The sequence below is a fragment of the Diprion similis genome, chromosome 8 (assembly GCF_021155765.1).
Source record: "Diprion similis isolate iyDipSimi1 chromosome 8, iyDipSimi1.1, whole genome shotgun sequence".
In the NCBI taxonomy this organism is placed as follows: Eukaryota; Metazoa; Arthropoda; class Insecta; order Hymenoptera; family Diprionidae; genus Diprion; species Diprion similis.
Window position 1 is genome coordinate 22,669,279 of NC_060112.1, and position 16,646 is coordinate 22,685,924.

General features: G+C 43.5%; 1 protein-coding gene across 1 annotated transcript; it reads left to right on the forward strand.

Moving 5' to 3' along the window:
• The first annotated feature begins 13,562 nt into the window (after positions 1-13,562).
• LOC124409130 lies at positions 13,563-16,385 on the forward strand. The gene is made up of 9 exons (XM_046886549.1): positions 13,563-13,678; positions 13,804-13,909; positions 14,036-14,130; positions 14,187-14,306; positions 14,492-14,809; positions 14,923-15,086; positions 15,299-15,457; positions 15,899-16,063; positions 16,163-16,385. The coding sequence occupies exons 1-9, from the start codon at positions 13,563-13,565 to the stop codon at positions 16,315-16,317; spliced, it is 1,398 nt and encodes a 465-aa protein (XP_046742505.1). The 3' UTR covers positions 16,318-16,385.
• Positions 16,386-16,646: the final 261 nt, after the last annotated feature.

Genomic DNA, 16,646 nt, shown 5'->3' on the forward strand with positions numbered 1-16,646 from the left:
TCTGACGTTTTAAAAAATGTGGAGCGACCTCTTAAAAAAATTTTTGTTGAACTGTCCTTTGGAGTGGGCTCTTAAAACATCAAAAGCGAACATTTTGTCACACGACACTCGAAAAAAAAAAAAATGGTCGTTTTTTTTGCGCCACCCTAATATATATATATATATATATATATATATAAGAAGAGGAAGAGGCCTCCTTAGTAGACAAATTGGGTAAATTTTTCACCAAAATGCATTTGATATTTGAATCGTATCCGCAGCCCGTATTACAAGTCGGTCGGATCCCCGCGCGGTTAGCCTTACAAATGCCTCGGCATTCTCATTATAACCAGGACTGCCGAGGAGGGAGGAGAGGATTAATCAAATTTATCAAATTAATTGGCAATTAGAAAATTTGTTGGCCCCTCGCACCGTGTACTATTATACTTTCGGTTGCTGCTGCTGCTGCCACTGCTGGATGAGGACTAATCTCACACCAGGGGCCGAGAGTTGTAAAAGTGTACAACACTTTCGGCGTCGATATGACGGACGACTTTCGACTCTCTGCTCTGCCGACGAATGACGGGCAATTGTTCAGTCAGAGTAAAGAAGAGATGAAGAGAAAATCAAAAGATAGACAGAGAAAGAAAGTGAGAGATCAGATGTAAACGCCGACGAAAGGAGGGGGGGGGGGGGGGGGAGAAGGAGGAGGTGTGATAGCTCATTTCACAGCTTGATTAAGTGCTCAAACTCGCTTCGCGCGTCTATATTAGCATATAACGCGCGTCCGGCAAATGCGGAATAAAAGAAGAAGAGATGTCGTAAAGGAGAAAATACGAATCGGGGGAAAAAAGCGAGAGACATAAACATCGTTTATCCTCATAACCGCGCGCTGGCTGCATGCGCCGGTCCGAGATGCAGCAACAACTTCTTCCACTTCTTCTTACTCTTGTTATTCTTGCTAATTATAAGATACTGATACAGTCTGGAATGCGTATAAACATCGAAACGCTTCCAAAAACACGCGGGCCAATTATCTGCTACCGGGCGAGAGAAAACACGCCTCCTCGTAAACCAGCTGTCATACACCGTTCTGCGACTATACTTCTCCATGCAGCGATGATGGAGGTGCACTTCCAACCACCAAAATGGCAACCGAATGGTCACCCACCAGCCGAAAGTTTAGCCTGCGTTAAAACGATAATCTGTAGCGAAATCGAAAGGGATTTTATCGTATAATCGAGCGGCTACACTTCTTCTTCTTCCTCTTCTTCTTATTCAGATCGAGACATCGAGGCCTCGAAATGGAGCCGTCGAACCCGCGGTTGCAGCGTCAGAAACGGAACCGAGAGTCTCGAGACGAGAGTAAGAAAGCTTCGGTTTAATTTTAATTTAAAATCGTTGCCTCAGACGAGTGGGACCACCTACGATTCGTACGTAGAGAGCGGCTCTCCGTTCGAGAGAAAGAGAGGGAGAGAAAGAGAGCTGAGGAAGCGTGGCCGAAGAGAACGACCCGAGACTCCATGACTTTGGTTAGACCTAGCGAAGGCTCTGAACGAACAACCCGGAGAGCTTGTTCGTCGCGTTTTGCTCCTTTACCCACATCAATTACCGGATGCCTGAGAACCTGAAGAAACCTTGGCTAAAAAGTTGGGATCTGGACGCGGGTTTTTGGTCATTGAATCAACAGAGCAAGTCAAACGTTGATTAACCCCGCGGCTGAGAACAGTGTAATAATAACATATGTGCCGTGATCAAGGCGGGAATCGGTTACATAATCAATGAGAGGAATCAAGATCGATCGAGCCGAGGAGAGTCTGCAATCGACGGCACAACCGCAACGTAGGAAGTTCACCGAACAATGGGATTAATTAATCAAAGTGACCGGGGGGCTCCACTTCCTATGATAAATCCATGAAGCCAATCCACCCACGTGTCCGGCTCAACCGAGCCAAGTCAGCAACCTGCACTATAATAATTAACGATAATTTACTACGGCACTCTATTCCGGCATGAAACCTGATCGAACGAAGTCTAACGAATCAGCCGATATGTCGTCGCGTTCATCGCTCAATCACACATCGACGTATCGACGATCAACCATCCTCATTTGCCTCGGTCTACCCTTGGAAGTATTATGAAAATACGTGTACATATTGCTTGAAATTAAGTATCAAGCATGAATTTTAAGTGGAACGAAAAAAAAAGCTTAAAAAAGCTTTAATTAACATTTTTAACGATTTTCTCAATTTTTTGTGGCGAACTCGAATTGGTGCATGAAAAAAAATACGTGTCCAATTTTTTTTCATGTGTCGCGAAATGAAGAGTATCGACGAGTCACACCTCGGATATATTTTCCTAGAAAGAAACGCAGCGAGAAAGAGCGAGAGGCGTTTATTCGTCCTGGGACAAGTGTTACGCGCTAAATAGCAAGGAGAGACAAAATTAAGACGAGTGATTTGGTCGAACGAGGAAAGAGGAGAGCCTTCACTAGCGAGTCGAGGACTCTGGTCCCCAGGTAGCATCGAGGGCCGAGGTTCGAGCTGGATGGGCACTATTGTTGGGACCTCCCACAGGGCCCGCGACTCCTTGTCATCGCTCACGTCCCGAGAGGGGTACAGAAACGGTCGCAAGACGGGATGGAACCACCGAGTCAAGTCGCGGAGAGCGCGTAATTATTTCGTCGTAAACACGTGCCTAATATTCCACTGCCAGAGCGAGATGACTCGAGATGCCCCGGGATCTACGCGGATAGCCAGGATAATAATTCTTTCGGCTGTAAGATCGTCGTCGACGTCGTCGTCGTCGAGGAAGAAGCGTTGCATCGAGGATGTTTAAATTCCTCCTCACATACGACAGACGCAACACGGCCAAGACATTTTTCTTTTCTCCCTAAGTGCCTCCCTTCGTTTTGGTCTTGTTTCTTATCTCCTTTCTTTTCCCCACCTCGCTCGAATTAACCAGCGACAATGAACGCCTGAATCGCCTGTGATTAAAGTGGCATTAATTCTACTTATTGTTAATCGTCACGCGCTGTTTACACGCGGGCTTTATAAAGCTCAAGATCATCGTCATCTTCATCATCTCGAAGGGTAATAATCCTTGGGAAAATGTTATCTTTGTGATGTAATCATTTTCGGATTTTAGATCTGATGTTTATAATATATTATCCTTATGATAAATATTCAAATTGATTCTTATACGAAGAAGGTTTATTAATTTATATTTAGTTAAATTCGTGAATTTTATTTAAATTTCTCTCAGTTCAATTTTTTTTTATTGAATTCTGACAGCCTATAATTCCATTATGAAATTTTAAAGTTAACTGTGCTTTCACTCTTGAAGAGGAATAGTTAGGAGGACAAAAAGCTTCTTTCTCAATCTTTTGTGAAACTCCCTCTTTTTTCCTCAATCCCGAGAAAAAGGAGCGAGTCGTTTATAAGATCTGAACTTAAATTTCGCGAATTACTAAATCACATCGAAACCCTAAATAAACATCTAACTATTTAAATTAGAAAATAAACAATTTGTTAATAATTCTCGGATCCAATTCTTCCAGAGCAGGATGAAACTTGTCGAGAGACATTTTGCAAAATCAAATTTGATACTGTAATATACAGCCTTAATTTTCTCCAGAATAAAATTCTCTAGCTCCTAATAAAGAATCTATTATCAGAAGAAACAGAAGGTGAATAAATACGAACATAAATTGTACCATTATAGCAACAAAAAACCCTATTTCACAACCCAATACCGAATTTCGTGTTTATTATAAAAAAAAACGAAACACCTCGCATGGTTAAGATTTCTCAAAACCACATTATAACTAATCAATATCTTATAAATAATTTGCAGAAGATGATTCCTCATACGAGAAAGATATCAAAATTGTCTATGACACGAAGGCTTTTACAACTGCGGTAGGTTATTCGGTTTTATAAATAAAGATTTCACTCACCTACAGATACCTACAGCTGGTATCGCTGCTGACTGTGAGAGCGGAACTGAATCTTCTTCTTCTTCTTCTTCTTCTTTTATTTCCCTTTAAGCACTGCAGCACTTGGACACACGCAACACACGCAACACACGCAACACACGCAAACCCAGACGAGACAGTCGGCAGGGCTGAGCTGCAGTGACTTGAGCATATATTGACTGCGAACTAATTTGACCGACTGACTGACTGATTGCATGCCAGGTCTGGCTGCGGAGGTGCAGCAACTGCAGGCTTAGGAACTGCACAAGCAGATTGGACGGCTACCCACGAGTCCACAATTGCAAATGCAATTCAATGGGGCCGCCGCAGACTGAACGGTGTTTAAAAATTCACACCTCTACCGATCTCGAAATTGCCCTTGAATGGTCGAGGCTGTTTGTTTTCCCGAGCCTAAGCGGTTACCTTATCGATTACACTTCCAAGTGGTACACCTTGATCGACTGTTTTCAAAACAAAGCGCTATTTGTTCGTGTGAATTTAAGTTTCGGTTACGTTGCCGAGGCTTGAGATCGAGGGAAACAATAGTCGATTATATATGGGGTATTCCACGCCAACGTGACCAGTGTTAAACCTGGACTGTCTCAAAATCATTTCATATTTTTTCTAACGTTCTACTCGGTAAAAAAACGTGACCTTTTTCTTCAAACTTTTTTATTGAACCGTTTATTTTTTACAAATATTTGAACTTGATTGCGAATCCCCATTTTTAAAAACTTGCAAAAATTCCCAAAAATCCAGTAAATGCTTTATTTGTAAATGTAATGTAAATTAGTGAATTTTTTTAATTAACATTTTTTTCCATCTATCGATTAATTAATTAACTCTACTCATATCCGACCGACGCGTGCAAACGAGATACTCGAGTAATCGAAACTGCCTATTAATCGATCAATCGCACAGCACCAATGTACACCAAATCACAACGTGAACCACTAAAACCCGATGTCCCGAGTTTTACAGAGATAATTGAGCCTCTCCAAAATCCTGGCAGTAGCAATTGATCGTCGTAGAACAGCGTCGGGGGTAAATAAAATCCAACCTGAACGGAGTCAACAGTCAGACGTAGGCACGATTATTTTTTGTCAAATGTACTTGATCGATTTTCTTTCGCACATCTACACCCTGTACGGGGGTGAGTGACTTTCCGGCGAATGAGCGAACTGCATAAGAGATCGATCCGGCAGTTATTGTTGTTGTTGTAACGATCCAGCGCTGGATATTTACGATTCAAGGGCTGGAGAAATCGGTAGCTTTGCAGTTAACGATCGAGTGGTTATTTTCTTTCTTAATTCTTCTTTTTTTCTTCTTCTTCTTCTTCTCTTTCTTTCGATAGGAATCGCGTCGTCGTCGTCGTCGTCTCGCAAGCACTCCGGGATGTCCTCGGCTCGCAAAATAATATACGATCAAGGTCTCGACTCGTAAAAATCTCGGTAGGATCGAGACTCGTGTGTGCGTTTTAACCGCGTTATATACAAGGCGTAAAAACCGCGGCGAGATATCCTCGCGGGGGTGGTGGAGCCTCCCTAAATCGCGATCGCGTTCTGCACGCGCATAATTCGCAGACGTGCCGGGACCGCCGCAAATGAACCAGTAGTAATAAAATAGATACCACCACGCCATTGTCCGCGAAATATAAACTCGTACTTTCCTCTTCATCCACCCTCTTCTTCTTCTTCTTCTTCTTCTTCTTCTCCTCCTCGGAGCCCCGGGACGTCGCGTCGGTTCCGTTGTCGAGTGTGCAGGACGCCGTGCCGACGGCGGTGTCTGTCGACAGGAGAGAAACAGTCCCACGTAAAGTCCACCCACAGCGCTAATACCAACCAACTCGAGATTTATAACACGGCTTACTTTAATATAAAGACCAATTTATTTAGCCGCATGTGAAACTTTCTTGCCCGCGATTCATGGACCTCGTGTAGATGTATAGGTATAGGTGGGAGCCTGCGATAACTATAGTCTCTATGCATCTCTGTGCATCATCGGTATGTTGTGCACACGTTTACAGCTTGTGCATGTGTATGAATATACTATATATATGGGGTACCAGGTTTTTGTTTGTTGTACCCACACTCTCGAGGCCCCTCTTCAACTCCCCAAGGCTCCGACCTCCGCATCCACGCACCAAACCACAAAAGCAAAGATTGATCATCGTTGTGGATTGAGAGAGTTTTAAGACACTAACGAAACGCTAATGGAGAGCGGTAGCCATTGTTTGACTACCGAACCGCCAACTGTACATACATACATACGTAAAACCATGTACAACATAACCCTGCAGTGGTTCACGTGTCAATTAAACAAACATTTTAACTACGTTACGTGTTTTGCTCTTTTGCTTAGAAATTCGAAAAAATTTACCTGCAAATTAGATCCACGTTAGAAGTTAACATATTGCATAGAAATTCGGATTATCCTTTATTTTGGGATGGGAACATTTTTACTCTTACAATCCTCAAGCATATCTAGAAAGATAAAAAATAAAACTTTGCAATGATTCAAGCTACTGTAATACTTCAACGCTCTAATTGAGAACTCAAATTTTTTCACCACAGGAGATATGATTTTTCACAATAAATATCAGAAGAAAAAAAAAAAGAATACACCTACAGCTGATCAGAAAATTTTTAGTTCCAAGATTCTAATTATTCAAATTCAAGACAATTCTGTTCTTTTCATTATCGTATTTTGCATAGAAAAGAAATGGATTCAACGCGATGAGAAGAAAAAAAAAATTTATTTACAAATTATTCGAATGATTTCTTTTAAATATTCTTTAAAGAAAAAATCTAAGCTCGTTGATTATAAACTTGTTATCAATAAAGTTGCTCTTTTTTGAATATTCCGGAAATGTTTGGGGATGTCCCAAAAAAACTGAGATTTTTGGAAGTCGAATTTCGACCAATTTTTCAGCAAAAAAAAAGAACTGCGATAAATTAAGCACGTGATAGCGAAAATCATTCAGGAAAAAGCCCTCACCGTCAGTTTCGGATTTATTCAAAACTAGTAAAATTCGTTCCCATATCGTCTCGAGTATTTAGATTTTGGGGTTACACGAGCGGGTGAAGTGGTAGTCAAACCTAACCTCGTCCAACAGGAGGCCGCAACATCTACCGGTAAGTGCTGGGTAAACAGAAACACGGTTTCGTGTAAGAGGCTGAAAGTACGAAAACTGTTAACAATACGACTAACTAGACGAGACATCCCGTTTCCAAGACCAGCTTGACCGTTTGCCCTGTCTATCCTAGAGCCGTTACGTCACGCATTTGCCTGCGGCTTGTATGCTGTCATAGACAGACGCATTTTCCCAGAAGAAGACGATGTTATGCTCGTTATTACTCGGCCCAATTTCCGTTCCAACATGTTTCTTCGAGAATGGCTGACCGCGAATTAATTAAAAATTAATATCTTAGTGTTCGACCCACCTTTTCTGGGAACTTTGTGAGTCAAAAAACCGCAGAAAGTATCTTGACGGATATAAACAACTATAATAAAAGATTAATCGACTTATGAGGAGTAATTAATTACTTAACAATGACGGTACAATTCTGGGAAATGGAGAGCTATAAAGATATTTTTAAAATCTAGGCAGAAATATACAAAAATGTTCCACGTTCGCTCATTAATTCTTAAGTTATAAAACTTGAAAAATATTGAACCGGAGTTTCTTTCCCGGAACGGAACAAGTTTCAGATTCGATAACTTTTTTTATTACTAAAGTCAACCAGCACAAACTTTTTTACAATTCTGACACTATCTCGATCCAAACCTGCAAAAACCTGTCACTGAATTTACCAATTCCCACGATCGGTGTTGACAGTTTATCGTACAAAAATATTCTGTCAAAACGATTCGATCCGATGAAAATCAGGACCCCATAGAGAGTGAAAATGATTATTTTGACTTTACTAAAAAAAAAATGCAGTAAATTACACGTACATCATAGTTGCAATACCCATAAAATGACAGTGTTGACAATTATTTTCAAACTGAACAGAATTACAACGTGTCACACTCATTTCGGTGAGTCCAGCAATATTTGCAAAACCCTATTTTCTAGTGAGTATGAAAAACGAAATTTTCCGCATTGCAAACGTCAGCATCGAACGGCGTACGAGAACTTCTGGGCCCCACCGCATCATCGCCGGGGGCGTCGGAGGTGGAGAGGATCGCGTTGATGATGGCTGGTGAACGGCAAGGGACGCCTACGAGGCGCAGGCGAGGCGCGGGCAACACGCTCGAGAAAACGCCCTCGGACATTCTTTATTGTTACACTCGCATGCAGCGTGTGTAGTGTGTACACAGCATCCCGAATGCCCCCCTCCACTTCGTTCCCCGGTCCCCTCGACGCGCTACCATCCTCAGGAAACCCGCGTGTCCGTATGAAGAGGCCAGGATTTTACCGACTTTCGGGATGTCATGTCACTTACAAGGGGAAACACGCGCTAATAAATTCACCTTACAAGTGCTTTCGAAAATTGTATATATCGCGTTTCTTCTGTTTCACGATGTTGTAGGTACCTATACGCACAAGGTGGATCGTAAGGGGGAGTTTTATCGATTGCCGATGGATAAATCAGGGCCCCTCTAATCAGGGAACCACACTCACAAGCTGTTAAACGAGATGACGTGAAACCGGGCGAGGAAATAACCTCGTTCCCGAATTCTTTGGACCAGTTAAACCAGTCTCCAGTTTATAACCCGCAAGGATCGAGACGCCGGAGGATCGGTAGGTACGAATAGTTCGGGTGTACGAAGTTGTGCATCTTGAATAAATTTCACAAGATCACCGAAGGGGACGAGGGGGTGAAAACAAGACTAAGGAGAAGAAAAGAAAAGCTCTCTCGCATCGCGCGGGGATAAATCAAGGTAGCTAATCAGACCACTTCATCGGGAACCACTTTTGGGTAAAATATGAGACACGATAATGCGGTCGGGCGGATCGCGTGGCTCTAGCATAAAAAATCAGGCCCTTTCAAAAATCGAATAATCGACCGTTTGACCGCTCGTTTGTAGTAGGTACGCGTGGTTGGGGCTGGGACCGTTGCTGGAACGGTATCGGCGAACCCTCGTACATGATCCCCGGTCTTCTGCATGCATGCCCGCCTGTGTGGTCCTCGATCGGCAGTTAGGACTCATTTGGGTTAATCTAACTCCTCTCGGGCGTGACTACTAACTTAATAAATAACATTAATTAGCGGCGATAAATCAGCCCTCGGGGCTTCGACGCTCGGTTAACACCGAATCGCCGACTGCGATACTTCGGGGTTGGGGTTATAAGCCAAGCGTACACAACGGCCACCGAATCCCAAGGATTTCAAGCATCTTAAGTGCGTAATTTCCGAGGTATTCGACGCGTTTCGATCTGATATCGCTTATACCAACCCACGATCTTCGATCTCGCCTTCGGCGTTGCTTCTCGCACCGACTCGATCGTCCTACCTGCACCTCTTGCACATTTCTTCAGTTACGTTTTACGGTTTATTCCTGCTTCGTATTCGTCATTACTGCCATTTCGAGCTCCCGTAATTGCCCAGCACGTTACTATTTATTTAGACTGATTTTATTCTCTCCAGCTTTTCATCCCGACGATCGTCGTCACCGATTTCCAAATAAGTACGCCCGGCGTTTTTCCTTCGTTACAAAAAAGTTCCAACGTTTGCTGAAACATAGATTTTTCGTGATTATATATCACGATCATGCGATATAGCAGGCAGGTTAAACAAGCGATGTGTAAAAGATCGAGGATTTAAAACCGCGCACTTCCACTGCAGGCAAAATACGATATGACGGCGGCTCGAGTCGCGCTACATCCATGAGGGAAGATACGTGTGTATGCATCTGGGAACTTAACGAACCTGTCCAGTATATTGGTCAAGTTATGTACCTACACAAGAGGTGCTGGATTTTTTCACCGGATAATATCGCACGTCATAAACCCGCGCCTTCGTACGCTCATGTTGAAATAGGATTTTCGCAAGTTGGCGAGCTGGACGGGCGATTTATCGACGAGGGTGGCAACCTTTGTGCAACCGTCGGTTACGCAATCTGGTATAACGCTTCGACGCGTCAAAACGTTTAGAGATTAGGAATATATTTGTCTCGCAATCAGAAGCCGTGGGTAATGAAATGTAAATATCTCGAACGAACTTCGCTCCGCGTCCTCTGACCTCAATCCCCTCGGTCTAATCTTCTCTGGATCACCGCGATCTAAGACTGATTTACCTTTCCCCCCGTGCATAATGATCGACAATCCACGTAATCAGCATACGCGTCGCTTCCTCTGGGCGTAATCGTACAGATTTTATCCCCAGCCCGATTGGACTCGAGTATAACGATTATGACAATCGCTTTGAAAAAAGAAACTTCGAAAACTTGACTAATTGAGCGAGATATTGCTCTAATCGTCGCACGAAGGAAAAGAAGTTTAAACTTATATATATGCATACACGGATTATGAATTAAATCGTGTGGAAAATTTAAGTCAGAATATAGATTACTTTTGTAATCCGGCTCTTCGCGGCTTCGAAACACGAAAGAGTAATTGGTTTTACGCTCGTATTAACCGTGTTGAGAGACAAATCGTCTCGGATTTAGGATGCGTTGAACCAGCAATAAATTTTCATCCCTTCCTTTTCTTCGATTTTTCTATTTTCGAATCAGTATCGCTGCGAGGTAATCCCCAGACTGTAAAACCAATCGAACAAAATTGTTCCTGATCGGGTTGACGACACGAGCTCCTCATCCACTGCGATCGTCGAGAAACGTATCTATTTTCTAGTGTTATTTGACAGCCGACGAAACGCGTCCTCTGTGCCTCCGTCCGGCTGGGGTTAAAACAACATCGTCTATTTCTCGTCCATCCATGCCAAAGCTTTTTCCGCTCCCAGCAGCCGCGACAGGCGAGGTGTTCTCTTCTCATTATTATACACGAAGAGAGAAGTGAGTTAAGTCGACGACCGCCAGAATGTCACAACAACCTTGCGCGTTTCTATTTCAGCTTTTCTTACACTTCCTTTTTGCTACTTCGCTCCCATTCTGGCTCTCTTTGGTAATTTTTTTTTTATTGTTTCATTTCTTCCTTGTTCTATTATCTCTGTTTCTCTCTCTCTCTCTCTCTCTCTCTCTCTCTCTCTCTCTCTCTCTGCACTCTCTTCATACCCGCATCCTGCCCTGCAGTCGCCTAGTTATGCACGCAGGTATTTATACCCTCGGCCTGGAGGTATAAGGTGCATGCCGGGTAGGATGCGAATGCGGTCTCGATGGTACCTACGCTGGACTAAAATAGGTCCACCAGGAAGGGCTCGAGAAACGGTCTATTTATGCCCGCTGCGACCACCGAAACGTGCTCTGTCACTAAACGCGCCTCCCCGCTTCTTGGTCACACCCTTCGCTTCAATTCTTCCGCTTCTTGGTCAACCAACTTTTATTATAGTTCGGAACACCGAGCGAACGATGAGGTAACTGTGAGGACAGTTTTCAGAATGGAGGTTGATTGTAACGGATGAGAATGCGAGGAATATAGGCGGGGAAATACGGGGCTTTGATAAATTTCAAATCAAGTTACGATCCTCTTCTTCGGCTCAGCGACGAAAACCAAGTCAATGAAGAAACTTGAAGAATTTATTCTGTATTGAGAATTCGGCACGTCGGTATGACACGCGATTTTTTTTTTTTCAACTTGTAACTCTTGAGAAAGAATTTTTTTGTTGAGACTAATCTGATTTAAAATGAAACTTGATTCGAGTTGAATAGACTTTTCATTTGAAAAGTTTAAGTCGATCGAATATCTACTGCGGGGATTTTGTCAACCAATATCGTACTGATTGTATTAAAATATTCTTTTTACGGCATGGGCATTGAAAAGTCCACTTTTTGTGGCAGTTTTCGTTCCGTAAAGTGACGCTTTATACGGCAGCGAACAAAGTTGCGGAATAAAGTCTTTATTCCGCAGTTTTGATGCGCAGTTCGAAGAGCGCATCCCAAACTGCCGAATAAAGTAGCTTCGTCGAAGAGATCGCGACATAACCTCACTCTTCGTTTTGCTTTTCAATGCCCATACCGTAAAAAATATTGTATGTGGCATGCCCGTAAACCGTTTTTTGGCTCGGATAATTTCAGTACTCGCTTCCGGCTCGCTTCCGGCTCGCCTTCAGCTCGTCCTGAAATCTTCATCCTTGCTAAAAAAACAGGAGATTTACGGGCATGCCACGTAATTAGCTATTCCTTCTGATGACAGAAAGAAATTATAAGTTTCACGGTTCAATGAATTGCATTACGGTGTGTAAAACGAATTGAGCAAGGAAGAAACGGCAGAGAAAATGAATTTTCCATAATCATAATGACGAGCTGGAACGGGAAAACAATCCTGGAATAATAATAAAAATAATAACGAGTCTTTTGACGCCTCGTCAAGCCGAGGCAGGGCTGCCCCACCCACGGCGGGACCCTTCCTCCTAATTCTTTATTTATCTTCTCTTTTTCTCTCCCTGTCTTCCTTTTCGAGAGCCACTGTGGATAATTGGGACCGCACCCACAACGGTCAGCTCTCCTCCGGCCGTCCGCAGCGTCCCGAGAACACGCGTGTCCGTGGGCCTGATGCCCATTCACATAGGGGACCGTGGGCCGGGAGGGCCCAATCTCAATGCATCATCGGTATTGTCAGCCGCTCACCGGCCAGATTTATTAACATAAGCTCTCTGACATCCCTCAGACCTGCTAGCGGCCGGGCCCTGTGACGAAGGGACGAGCGGCGCACGAATTTGTAACACAAATTGCCGAACGCCTCGTAAAAATGAAACCCGAGAGAAATAACGACCCGTCCAAAGAGCTTTCCTCCCCCCCCCCCCCCTCCTCGCTCTCTCTCTCTCTCTCTCTTCTACTTATTTCGAACTGTTCTTCTGGTCAGAATTAAAGTGGGTCAAAATTAGCAGGCCCAGAAATAAAGGAAAGGGGGCTGAAAACCCGAAGCGATAAATACTCCACTCGGTAAGTTTTAATTGATTGAAACGAAGCCGAGATTGAGAACTTAGATCGACGCGAGTTTGTGTTGAGGCATGTAAGAAACGAGACTGTATAAACGGTGAAAATACCGCCGAGGTGTTTTCGACGATGTCACGGTAACGACGGCGCTCTTGGAATTTCGTACAATATTCGTCCGACACTTAATTACTCGAGTATTTTCTGAGGAGGGTAAAATTTTGTACGAAACAACCCCCGGCTTCGCGTTCCAAGAGACTGGCGTCAATACCTTCCCGGCGCTTTGTGGAAGGCCGAGAATTCCCGGAGCCTGATAACCCGACATGTGTATACCGATAAGCCTTTTTATACCATACAATCCCGAGATTTCTGGGACCCGCACTTAGGGCCCGTTACAAGTGGACGACGGTCCGTCGTTTTATCGCACCGCGAGTCGAGTTTTGATCGAGTGATAAGCGAGCGTCTACAAGAGGAGTCGACATGGCGCCTGACTTCATGTCGTAGATTCGCATCGCGCAGAAAAATGCGCTCTCTTGATCGTCCGCGAATTTTTCTCAGACTACCGGACCCCTTTCGTAGATCCTGAACCCCATCGACGCCGGTGAGTAAAATGCTGGAAACAGACGCTTCCACCGCGTGCTGCACGTGCACCGAGCCCTTGGAACGCGTGACACATCCGGTACCAGTCGAGTGGGACGTACACAACATGATCAAACACTTTCCCAGGTCAGTGTTGGCCCTTCATAACCACTACACATACCAATCTACTCTCCTGCGACACTCGTTATCGCGGCTTTCACACCGTGGAAACAGAATGAATTATCATTCAAGCAGCGCGTCTTGAAGTGCAGGAGCTGGCACGCGGACGAGCCAAGACGGCACTGGGAGATGCTTCAGCATTGCGAAAAAGTCATGTTTCCGAAGCCACTTCCGGATATTCCCCTGCCAACGAGGGAGGTAATCGCTATCAAGATATTCTCACCATTATTCCAGAGTTTTAACCGAAAATTTTCCCGTCGATGATGATTCGATTAATGTATACTTACTCGTTGAGAAATAAGGACGAAAACGTTCGAATTTCAGGCCCGCTTTTATTGGCATCTGTACGAAGCCTCGGCGAGACATGAATCGTTTTATCAAGATGAACTGAACAAGACGATTCTATCCGCGTTGTACAGGTATAGGTGCCTGCTTTACATCATTCTACGATTCTTCAAAAAACACTTTTACGCAGGATGATCAACAGAGGTAAATCCTCCAAGGAAGTCATTCTATCCGATCGGTTGTTCAGGCTGAACACCTTCGATTACCTTAGTCGAAAAAACCTCGTCAATGGGCTGGAAAAATACATCAGGTAATCGAACAACATCGCAAATTTCTTCATTCAAGTTTTTGCCATGATAATTTGCTCGGGTGACTAGAACTTCGGTACATTAAAGTCCCTTAAAAGGACTTTCCACGCTTTGGAAAACAAAAAAATTCTTCCCAACTCTATATACCTCTGAATTGTATTTACACAACCAAAGTTTCTTCGCTCAGCCAGCAAAGGAGAATAGAGTCATTCTGCATCGAGGGTCTGGGACTGACACGAAAAGAAGGCCTTCGCCTGGTGACCGCTCTCTTCAATTCGCGAAAAACCGTGACGAATTTTTACTGCTGGCGAGCTTTCAAGCGTGCTGAAGGACCGCTGCTTGTAGACACGGGTCACCTGGCTGGTTCTGGCCTCTACAAGGACAGAGTGCCCAGAAAATGGGACTGGTTCACGGCCATCGGATGCCTGGAGGCACTCACCACTTTGTCGATGAACTACGCGTACCTGGCAACGCCCGATGGAGACCTGCTCATCGCTTTTTCCAAGTGATCATCCCACGACTCTAATTGGACTTGTCGGGGTCAAAGTTTTTTTGCAACTGGCAATTGGATTGGTGATGAAGTAACTTGGTGACAAAAAAGTTTTTTTTTTTAAACAGAAAAATCGGGCTTCACTGGCACTGGCTTCAGCTGCTCTGCCTGCCAGAGGAAATTCCGAAAATAACTGATCCTGGCGACGGTGTTGGCGGCTATGCTATCCCTGACCTTGCTTGGATGGAGGCGAAACTTTGGGCACCGTGCCTGAAAGTTCAATTTGTTTTTGGTAAGGTTCGGTAAGTAGAGCATGTTCGCCAGTTTTTATGATCTTTGGTCCAAGTCCGGATCTAAAGACAATAAGGCACCAACCAAATCCTTTATATGGTGCAAGAGTAAATTCATCGGTGAATGGAACAGAAAAATGTTTCAATGAATAATTATAATTGATAGAAGGATTCAACTGCATTATTATTACCTGACGAGTGATTTCCCTTTCAGTTGGTATTCCAGAACACGAGAAGCATAGAAAGTTTCTCACGAAACACACTCCGGTACACTCCTTCATAATGTCTACCGACATCGACTTGCGATTTCGCCAACCTTGGTACCTCGGCTGTACCATGAAAATGATCTGGACGTGGTACCCGAAGACTTTGGGTAAATTGCCAACCAGATCAAGCCTGAACATTGAGGTTCATGAAAACTGTATCAATAGGATTCGTTGAGAAAAAAAAACCGTAACATTATCTACAAAACAAAATGATCCTGCTTCTCAGTTTTGATAACTAAAGACAGAAACAAAGTTGTTTCTTGCATCAACGATGATACATATTCGCTAACGAAAAGCAGAGGTTTTACTGCTGCCATCTAGTGGCTGACGGTACCAGTTGCATGAACTGGGTTCAGACGATCAACGAATTCTGCCGACGAACGAATTCTCCAGACTGGATCAGTTTCTCGATTCGAAATTTTATTTCATGTATTTCAAGAATGATCAGATATATTCACTTGGATGTCGAATCATTGGGTTACGTAGCATATATCGTTACAAGTGTGTAATTACACGTCATTAAAATTATATCCCAAATTTATTTTCAGTTTACATTTATCTACAGCTGTGGCATCACCGTGAAATTTTCGATACAGAATTGAGAAAGCTTTTCCCCCTTTTACCAAAATTAAAGGTCTTCGAATTCGTCGGTGAAATTAGAAGGATAGAAACTCTCTGCGCGATGTGTTGCCAAATTCGGGACGAAGTGTGCAGTACGTAGCGTTGCAGAAAAAAAACAGATATTCAATTATCTTAGCTAGCTTACTCAAATATACTTTTACTGGAACAAAAATTCTTGTATGTTGTTACAGAGGTCAATCACCTCAGCTTTCAGCTTCAAGACCCAATAGCTGATCAAAGAAGTCGCGAAGAATGGAAGCGCGATATAAATGGTTTGATAAACTGCTTCAGAGACACGTTTAAGGAAATGAACGTCAAGTTTGAAGTGAGCTTTTATTCCTGTTAAAATTGAAAGCGCCGGTTTAAACGGCAGTAAACCTGCTCCCATGTAACAGTGTCCGCATTTATGTATAGGGTGACGTCTATCTTCAATAAATTGTTTATCGATTCTTTATTCATTCTTTCAATTCCACACGTTCATCTAAGGGTAATAATTTCCACCTGCCGACACGGTCTTAAAAGTTGCTCTGAGTTTGAAGTGTGCCTATATGCGATGGATAAGAAAATCCATTTCCTCTTAATTAAAGAAGCGAAACTCCACTTCAATCAGCTTTTAATTTTTCAACCTAAATTTACACAAAACAAAGTCCCCCACTTGGTTCTTCCCATTTTTCC

Coding starts and splice junctions, on each gene's coding strand:
- LOC124409130 (XM_046886549.1), top strand. CDS start 13,563: ATGCTGGAAACAGACGCTTCCACCGCGTGCTGCACGTGCACCGAGCCC. Junction 13,679..13,803: donor ATGATCAAACACTTTCCCAG/GTCAGTGTTGGC, acceptor CTTGAAGTGCAG/GAGCTGGCACGCGGACGAGC. Junction 14,307..14,491: donor GGGCTGGAAAAATACATCAG/GTAATCGAACAA, acceptor TTCTTCGCTCAG/CCAGCAAAGGAGAATAGAGT.